This window comes from Gadus chalcogrammus, chromosome 22 (assembly GCF_026213295.1).
Source record: "Gadus chalcogrammus isolate NIFS_2021 chromosome 22, NIFS_Gcha_1.0, whole genome shotgun sequence".
Taxonomy (NCBI): Eukaryota; Metazoa; Chordata; class Actinopteri; order Gadiformes; family Gadidae; genus Gadus; species Gadus chalcogrammus.
The window spans coordinates 11,532,370-11,542,620 of record NC_079433.1 but is presented as its reverse complement, the minus strand read 5'-3'; the positions used below and the strand labels follow the sequence as shown (position 1 = coordinate 11,542,620).

General features: G+C 45.6%; 1 protein-coding gene across 1 annotated transcript; it reads left to right on the top strand.

Moving 5' to 3' along the window:
- Nucleotides 1-2,243: 2,243 nt before the first annotated feature.
- On the top strand, nt 2,244-9,901 carry si:dkey-166k12.1 (solute carrier family 22 member 13). The gene is made up of 10 exons (XM_056582963.1): nt 2,244-2,618; nt 2,957-3,060; nt 3,346-3,500; nt 4,914-5,082; nt 5,207-5,321; nt 6,042-6,145; nt 6,773-6,984; nt 7,481-7,589; nt 8,032-8,250; nt 9,167-9,901. Exons 1-10 carry the CDS (start codon nt 2,250-2,252, stop codon nt 9,246-9,248), a joined length of 1,638 nt encoding a protein of 545 aa, XP_056438938.1. The 5' UTR covers nt 2,244-2,249; the 3' UTR covers nt 9,249-9,901.
- Nucleotides 9,902-10,251: the final 350 nt, after the last annotated feature.

Here is a 10,251-nt window from a genome sequence, read left to right as displayed (position 1 = left end):
AGGCCTAATACTAACATGTGAAATAAATAAAGAAACAAAAATAAAAGGAAAAGGATGAAAAAGCAGTGAGTAAGGCGTAGATACAGTAAGCCATGACTACCCTCCCAACATATTGTTAATAAAGGTGGACCATAAGTTAATATTTCTAGCTTGGGCGCCATGCATGCTGGCCACAGATCTCTCTAATATAGCCAGATCTATGACTCCGTTCACCCAATGTTGGTAGGACAGGTCATGAGGAGCTTTCCATCTCTGTGCTACAAGCTTTTTAGCAGCAGTAAGGCCTACCAGAAACCAGCATTGGTGCATCAGAGAAAGATCTAGACCAGTAAAGTCACTCAGCAATAAGATAGTTGGGGAGCAGGGGATGGTACGCCCAAACGCCCAAGTACTATAGACATCCTATTGGATACCATACTCCAAAAGTCGCTCACCCCAGGGCACTCCCAGACAATGTGAACAAAGGTACCTGTAGTACCTAAAGAGCATAGCTGGCAGTTAGGAGATGGATTTAATTTCATCAAGAATAATTTATGAGGAGTGCAGTAGAGTCTGTGTATGAAATTGTAGTGAATCATCTGATGGTTGGGATTACGCGAAAATAGGTCAAGCTTTGACCAGACTATGGACCAATTGATTGTAGAAGGTGCAATTGAGAGATCATGGCTCCAGCGACTATCCACTTGCAAAGGTTTTTCTGCATGTTTGGACATAAATGTGTATAGAGCAGAGACCAAGCCTTTGGTAGATGAACTACCACATATTTTATGAATTGGATGAGGCACCATGTTTCCACCCCAGGGGACTCCGTATGCCCGTAAGGCGCTGCGGAGTTGTAAGTAGAAGAAAAAAGAGGTGCCGGGTAAGTTGTAATGCGATTTCAAGTCCTGAAAAGATCTGAGCGCAATATTTGACATATTGTCGGAAAGGGTATTAATCCCTTTATCCCTCCACTGAGGGAAGGACATCGGGTGACCACCCAAGCAAAGGGCGAAATTATTAAATAAAGGAAGGTGAGGATGGAATTTAAAGTGAGTGAGTGCTAGAGTGTGATTCCACAGTTCTCCATATGGCAACAAGATGTGAGATTAAAGAGCCAAATTTGGATTTACACATTTTAAGAGGGATGTTTGAGTAAATAACATCCTGAAGCCTATGTGGTATTACTAGATGTTCCTCTAATGAACGCCAGGCTACCCGAGCCTCTGGATCTAACCAGGTATGAAGAGAACGAAGGGTTGAGGACCAAAAATAAAACTTTTGATATGAATGTTGACATTCTGTGGGCAAAACCTTGTGGGCAAAAAAGTAAAATACGTTTTTAAAAATATCAAATTAATATTTGCTTTGTCAACATACATCATTATGTTGTAGTCAAGTCCATGTTCTGATAAATAACTCCAAACGTTTATTTGTTTTATGTTTATGGACTATTTACATTACAGTGTTCAAAAGAGCACCTTCTGGCCAGGTAGGACAAATGAAGTAGGCCTAATATCAAATGAAAGAAATGTAGTGTCCGCAGCACTGCTTTTGCTCCCATATTATTAATTAATTAAAAGGGTAGCAGCAACGTTTCGACCCTTCAGGCAAAATGCCATTACATTTCGTTCACTTGATATGTTATATTTATAGCCAATGCTTCGGGATGCTGGAAAGAGACCAGATATAGGCCTACACACTGTCAAGTTAAAATACTAAAAACATGTGTAATATCAAGTTGTTCCCCTGCATGGTAGTTGCGTGGTGCATTGATGTTTCACATGAGAGCTAAAGCTCAGCAGCGGTCAAAAAAGCTTGTATATCACACTGTCAACACAGAGCGCAGGGGCGCAGCGGGCAGGGCGCAGCGTGCAGGGCGCAGCGCGCAGCGCGCAGCCGATGATAGGTTGGTTTAGCGTCAATGCTGGTCTCATGGAAGATAAAAAGGAACCAGTGCGCTGTTGCACTTGTCTTAGGGCACTTTCGAGGAGACCTTACGACGCACGGGGCTCGTTGCAGGGCTAAAGGGTCTTCCACCGCAAAAGCTTTCGGACCCGTTCAACGCACCTATTGATGACTGATATGCTGGTTCACCTTTGTTCTGAACCAGCAGGCTTGAGATTTGGTTTAGTTTCCATGTGCTGAATCCTAACTCAGCAGCGCCTTATCGATTTCTTATACGCCAAAACGGGTCATTCCAATTACGCGTGTAGGAGCAGTCTGGAAGCATCAGCATTTATTAATTGATTATTTAATTAATTGCGAAAATGAATTTCGACCAGATCTTGTCTCTGGTCGGGGGATTTGGGAAGTACCAAAAGGTCCTGTACTTGTGGGTCAGTTTCCCGCAGCTGATCCTCGCCTGGCACATGATGGTGACGGTGTTCACCGGAGCACAGCCGCCCCACCACTGTCCCCAACACGGGAACTCGCTGCTCGACACCGCTTCAGTGGCGTCCGCCTCCTTTGTCCTCCACCAGAACCTAAGCACTTCGGTCCCGGCCGACGGACCAGGACCGAACCACTCTTCCTGTTACTCTGTTATAATTCGGGACAACCGGAGTGTGCGTGTCCAGTCGTGTGAACAAGGATGGGTCTACAGCAATGAAACTTTCCTGAGCACCGTGGTCACCGAGGTAAGGACCCACCCTGACTACAATAAAGAAAATGAAATAAAGTAAAATTATAAAAAAGAAAGAAAATAAGGACAATGTAAGTGCAGAATAAATACATTTATTTGTCTATCAAAGGTTGATTGCATTGCATTGCAGAGTGTGCTCATAAGACACGATTCAACCCAAATTCTTCGAGTTTTGTGGGAGAATGTGTGTCCATTTTATCTCCCACATATCTCACCCTCTGTTGCTGTTGTTGATGTTGTTGTTGATGTTGTGGTTGTTGTAGTACCTCCCCCTGAACCGCCCCCCTCCTCTGTCTGTCTCTCACCCCCACCCCACCAACCCTTCTCCCCCAGTGGGACCTGGTGTGTGACAGAGAATGGCTGAACAGCCTGGCATCCGCCATCTACATGTTCGGGCTGTTGGTGGGATCTGTTGTGTTCGGGTTCATGGCAGACAGGTATGGGGGGCCACGTGATGTGGTTACATGACAGCCCTTAACAACTCCCTCGGTAGACATCAACCCTATCAAAACAGTATTGTTTGTTCATTTATTGCAATAAAGAGCATATTGGTGCAACAATGCAGGTCACCTTCAACTAAAATGTACCTCTCTCGCTCTCTCTCTCTCTCTCTCTCTCTCTCTCTCTCTCTCTCTCTCTCTCTCTCTCTCTCTCTCTCTCTCTCTCTCTCTCTCTCTCTCTCTCTCTCTCTCTCTCTCTCTCTCTCTCTCTCTCTCTCACAGGTATGGCCGTCGTTTCGTCCTGCTCTTGGCACTGGCTCTCCAGACAGTGTTTGGTTCGTTGGCGGCCTTTGCACCAAACTTCCCAATCTACGTGTGTCTACGCTTTGTAGTGGGCAGCACCATCTCCGGAGTCATCATCAATGCCTTTGTGATAGGTATTTTAATATAGAACCCGTGCACAGTCACAGGCAAAATTAGGATGTAGACACGTTCCCATTGGCTGACGTGTCCACAGCACAAATTAATTCCATGCCTTATGCCTTGCTGCTAATTAAGCAATATCACCCTTGAGGTCGTGCTGTTGTACTGAATATCAGCACAGCCGTGATGAGTACCGTGTACCGTGATCAGTAGAACAGCACGACCTCGAGTGTGATATTGCTTTTATACAACAGTTCTACAAGCACCATTTATTAGTTAACAGTAATAAGCAACAACAGATTATGATTTGTTTGTTTATTTAATGTTTTATTGGGCTCCGCAAACATAAATAGATCCGCAACTGGACTAGGACTGAACACTTTTATATTGTTTATGACTTTTATAACTTTTACAATTATTAGAACACCTGTAAAGCAAAGTCATACATGTATAGTTAAAAGTCCCAGTGCTGTTATACTCAATATCAGCATGGAATGCCTCTTTTCCAATCAAATTACTTGGTCGGGAGTAACTAACTGTTGTATAATCATCCTTAAAACCACCACCACGGTCTTTAGTCCTTGTGCTGGTGCCTTCTCACGCTGTTCCTACCTGGTTCATTTACTCCAAACTTACTCCTCTCTCCTCTTAACCCTCCCATCCCCTCTCCTCTCCCATCTTCCCTCCCCCCCTCTCCTCCTCTCCTCTCCTCTCCCCTCTCTTCTCCCTCCCCTCTCCTCTCTCCCCCTCCTCCTCTCCTTTCTCCTCTCCTCTCCCTTCCCTTCCTTCCCCTCTCCTCTCCTCTCCTCTCCCCTCTCCTCTCTCCCCCTCCTCCTCTCCTTTCTCCTCTCCTCTCCCTTCCCTTCCCTTCCTTCCCCTCTCCTCTCCTCTCCTCTCCCCTCTCCTCTGCTCTCTCCTCTCTCCTCTCTCCCCTCTCCTCTCATCTCTCCTCTCCCCTCTCCCCTCTCCTCTGCTCTCTCCTCTTTCCTCTCTCCTCTCCTCTCCCCTCTCCTCTGCTCTCTCCTCTCTCCTCTCTCCCCTCTCCTCTCATCTCTCCTCTCCCCTCTCCCCTCTCCTCTCATCTCTCCTCTCCCCTCTCCCCTCTCCTCTGCTCTCTCCTCTTTCCTCTCTCCTCTCTCCTCTCCCCTCTCCCCTCTCCTCTCCTCTCTCCTATCCCCTCTCCCCTCTCCTCTGCTCTCTCCTCTCCCCTCTCCCCTCTCCTCTTTTCTCCTCTCCTCTCCCCTCTCCTCTCCCTCCCCTCTCCCTCCCCTCTCCCTCACCTCTCCTCTCCTCTCCCCTGCTTGATCCTGTGCTATTTAATCCATTCAGTTCACTTTGCATTTGTATAGCCCTTCATCAGACTGACAGTCAAGGGGCCTCCCAGGCCAAATAATAATGCATTCTTATCTGTCCTTCGCTCCCCAAAGGTACTGAGTGGACTTGTACCGAGCGCCGCGTGCTTGCCCCCATAGCCACTGACTTTGCCTTTAGCTTTGGCGTCATGTCACTAGCAGGTCTAGCCTACCTGATGCGAGACTGGAGACATTTACAGCTGGCTATATCTGTACCCGGTTTCCTCCTCATCTGGTACATATGGTGAGAAACAATTGAAACCGTCACAAAATACTCACTTCAGAACTTAAATCACTACCTTTAAAAATAAAACCTGCCTCCAGTCCACAACTTTATCTGTCTTTCTCCCTGCCTGTCTGGTCCTCAGGGTGATTCCTGAGTCTGCCCGCTGGTTGCTGACCAAGGGTCGCACCGACGACGCCATGGTTCTTCTGCGCAAGGCCGCCCTGGCCAATGGCCGCCAATTACCGCCAAGTATACAGGTAGCTACATCAGCTACATTGGGGCTACACTTCTCTCCTGGATGTCTCCTGTACAGGTAGAGAGGACAGATAAGATGAGCTAAATGGTAGCTGCATTTCTCTGCTCTATGTTTCCGTGTTCAGCTATAAAAAGGGCAGAGAAGATTATCTAAATGGTAGCTTAACTTCTCTACTGTATGCCTCCTGTGCAAGGTGAGAAGGGAAGATTAGACAAGCTAAATTGTGGCTCCATTCCGCTACATGTATAGACCTGCCTAATGGAAAGGTGTGAACACCTATTAAGTTACGGTGTGAATAAAATCACATAACAGGTCATTAATATGTAAGAGGGGTTAGCTAACTGAACAGACGAAGATGCTGTGTTAAATGCAGAGGTAAGGAAAGTTAATGAACATTGGAGAGTGGTGGTAAGTGACGTGTGGAATGTTTGAATCATTTAAGTCTAGAGCTGTCCTTCAGGCCAAGCAAGATTTTATCTGATGGCTCTGTGCCAGTAAAGCAGTGAAATACAATACAATATATCCCTCAACCCAGCATTTATTCATTACCCTGTGTGTGTGTGTGTGTGTGTGTGTGTGTGTGTGTGTGTGTGTGTGTGTGTGTGTGTGTGTGTGTGTGTGTGTGTATGTGTGTGTGTGTGTGTGTGTGTGTGTGTGTGTGTGTGTGTGTGTGTGTGTGTGTGTGTGTGTGTGTGTGTGTGTGTGTGTGTGTTTATACCAGTTCGACAAGGCTCTGACCGGTGGCAAGAAGCAGACGTACACACCACTGGATCTCATGCGAACACCTCAGTTGAGGAAGATGGTCATCATCCTCTTCTATTTGTGGTAACAATCTAAAAGAAGCAAAACATGCAACAAAAAAACAACATCTGGACTGTGTGTGTGTGTGTGTGTGTGTTTGTGTGTGTGTGTGTGTGTGTGTGTGTGTGTGTGTGTGTGTGTGTGTGTGTGTGTGTGTGTGTGTGTGTGTGTGTGTGTGTGTGTCCACGTGTATTTGTGTGTGTGTGTGTGTGTGTGTGTGTGTGTGTGTGTGTGTGTGTGTGTGTGGGGGGGGGGGGGGGGGGGGGGGGGGGGTGACCTGTGAAGAAATGTCACACACCTGATTGTAACATGCGTGTTTCCATGTGGGTGGAAACCTTGTCACATTTATTCTCGGCCTCTACATTTGTCTGTCCACACTTTCAAAAAGGATTTATTGCCATGGGAAATTCACATTAACATTTGCAAAAGTATAAAAAAAAGTAAATTCAACAAAAATAACACCAACCAACACATCATAAACAAAACAGAAATAGTCAAGCATACACTGCGATAACAAACGACAAATCTATACACAGTGTGAAACTACAAATATAAAAAACGAATCTAACATTTAAGGGAAGTGTTGTCTCTCTGTGCCTCTCTCATGTCTCGTCATGTCTGTGTCCCCACCCTGCCTCCCCGCTCCGCCAGGTTTGTCAATGTGCTGGTGTATTACGGCCTGGCTCTGGGCGTCTCCAGGCTGGGCAGCAACATCTACATGACACAGTTTGCGTTCGGGCTGATAGAGATCCCCGCCCGGGGCCTGGTGCTGCTGGTGCTGCCCTGGAGCCGGCGCCTGGCCCAGGGCGGCTTCCTGGCCTTCGGGGGGGCGGCCTGCCTGCTCATGCTAGCAGTCCCTGCTGGTAAAGAATAACAATAGTCAACATGTTGACTTTGTGGTTATTATGTTGTATTAGTCACAAAATAATAACGCACCTATTATTATCAATACTGTTTGTGATTAGTAAACAATATTAACAATGATAACAGCCACACCACCCTTATACTACCGCTGCTATTGCTATTACCTATACGTTGTGCTGCTACTACTACCTATACTCTGGTAGCCTACTACTGGTTCTACTCGTAATACTCCTACTACTTCTGCAAATATTACGACTAATATTTGTAATGATAATAATAACAAAAATGTAATGTCTGTGGCCGGTTCTATGAGCTAACTCTGCCTCTGCTATTAGAGATGAGCGAAGCGTGGGCCCGCTCCACTGATAGAAAAGATGCCAATTTGTAGATTGAAGCTTCAGGAGAAGCCGTTCAATTCACGGGGGGGCTTTTGCTTAAAAAACGACTTCATCAATGAGGTGTGATTATTGTATTCTCGCTGTCTTCGTTCCGTAGACCACCCCAACATCATCACCGGTCTCGCCCTGGCGGGGAAGTTTGGCATCACGGCCTCCTTCTGCGTTATCTACATCTACACAGCCGAGTTATTCCCCACAGTTCTCCGGTAGGCGCAAGCTTTAAGCACTTCCAAATGTGCATGTTTTAGTTAAGTCTTTTTAAATTGTGTTTATGTGTGAATGTGTTTCGTGTGCATGCATATGTTGGCTTCTGTGGCGTCTGTGGCTGCCTGTTTCCATGTCTTTGGCTTTCTTTGGCCACATGATTAATGTAATTATGTTTCTGTGTTTGTGTGTGTGTGTGTGTGTGTGTGTGTGTGTGTGTGTGTGTGTGTGTGTGTGTGTGTGTGTGTGTGTGTGTGTGTGTGTGTGTGTGTGTGTGTGTGTGTGTGTGTGCGTGCGTGCGTGCGTGCGTGCGTGCGTGCGTGCGTGCGTGCGTGCGTGCGTGCGTGCGTGCGTGCGTGCGTGCGTGCGTGCGTGCGTGCGTGTGTGTGTGTGTGTGTGTGTGCGTGTGTGTCTGTGTGTGTGTGTGTGCACGTGTATCCACAGCCAAACAGGTATCGGCATGTGCGGTGTGTTTGCGCGGATAGGCGGGGTGCTAGCCCCCCTCATCAACCTGCTGCACATCCACAGTCCGGTCTCCCCCCTGCTCATCTTCGGGACCGTGCCCCTGCTGGGAGCCGCGCTGTGCGTGGCCCTGCCAGAGACCGCCGGCAGACCGCTACCTGACACTGTGGAAGACGCCGAGAACTGTGACACAAGCACCTAGTAAGTTCTCTATCGTCTGTGTTTAACTACTCCCACAAATCAGATACGCTCGTCGTAGAATGCCTGGCGGTAGGGCACGTAAATAATGGATTGAATTGATATAGCGCTTTTCTAGACACTCAAAGATGCTTTCAGTGAAGGGGGGACCTCACTTACCACCACCAGTGTTTAGCACCCACTTGGGTAATGCACGGCAGCCAATCTGCACCAGAACGCTCACCACACACCAGCTTGAGGTGGAGAGTGAGGGAATTAATGAGTCAGCCAATTATATAGCAATCGCAATGTAAAACCTGTGTGAACCAGCATTTCGAGGTATCGTTGCCCTGGAGGCTGGGATCTGTTCTCACTGAGAAGTGTTTTTTTTTTTATTTCTTTTTTTAAAGGTGTGAAAGTGTCTGTACAGGTACATACTGCCCCCATTATGGATCCCCGATTAGTTCCACTCTGACACAAAAGCAATTACCTAGCAGCAGGGCTAGCAGCAGCCAACAAGTTAAAGATATCTATAAAACACAATATAATATAACAATATAAAATAGAAAAATAAGGTAGGAATCCGGCTTCCCTTGTTGATCTGCCTCCCCCCACCGAACGACAAACTGAGCTAAAGTACAATGCCCAAATGAGTGGATTGATTCTCCCAGTTGATTGAATAATGCTTGCTGACCAGATTAACACTGGGTTCACAAATAAGACTTTAGATGAATAATCAAAAATCTGATGGCTGGCTATAATCTGGGTGAACGAAGCATTTAGAGCTGTAAGCGGGGAGTTGTAAGCACGTGATTTGCTTAAAGGTAACGCAAACTCTGCCATGGTCAACGTGGTCAAGTTGACCCTGTTAGTCATTGTGAGTTACTCATCCATATGCTTGATGTTTTAGCTGAATGGAACTGTGTTTTCTCTATTGAAGTACCGCACCATTCAGCTCCGGACTATGTGAAGACACCAGCAAATCAATACCCAGCAAAGAAGAACAGGAATGCTGCATTTAGCAAGCCAGTCTTCACGTGCATGCATGGATAATCCCCCACATTGATGAACAGAATTGCCATTGCAACTTTGCAAAAATAAGATACCAAAAGATGGGAATTATGGGCATAATCTAATGAAAGAATTGATGCTCAGAACATTTGAGCTAATTGGTAAATTATATAATTATATCCAGGTAAATTTACAATGACATATATATGTATATAGACTTTGTTTTAACCTTCTGGTGCTTTCTGGTCATTTAATTTATAGATTTCAGTAGGCAAATACACATTGTGGCCCACATTGTGGGCCATAGATAGGCTATTATGCTTTTCTACTACTACAAACAGTTATATGAGCTTTAAACAGCCTCATTTACTAAAATGTGAACTAAAACAATTCAATAATACTGGATTCTTGAAAGATCAAGATTACCTTTTTTTTGCCATTATATTTTGTATATCATTTTGTATATCATTTAAGGTCTTTCAAAGAGTATCCAGACTTTTTAATCAAGTATACCTGAAATTGTCCAGTTTTTAATGCATGCTGCATGCAACCATTTGATTATACATAATGTAATATTGTATTTGGGTCCTTAATTTCTATTCAGGTATTGCATTTATAAAAGTAAAATAAAGAAAAAACCTGTTAAACTGCATCTGTATTTCCTTGGGTAAGGTCATCCTAAACCAGCTCATCCACCTAACATATTAGAATGAGTGTCATATAGGAACAATGTAAAGTGTGAGACGATTGAAAATGATTATGTAACCTCTCTTTTGACCATGTCAATGAAAGGCTACTGTTCGAGGATTTAATACAGCACAGGTACAGCCTTAGGTGGAATAGTCTTAGTGTAGGTGGTGAGGAGCAGTCTCCAGACGTGCTCCTTGGCTGTCGATCCCCCTTCTCAGCGAACCAAAGGGTTGGGGCAAGTATCATAGTAAAGAAAACGTGAATAACAAGAGAGCAGAAGCACTCTCCCCCTTGATAAGGTATATGGCCCTGGCTATGTCCTAG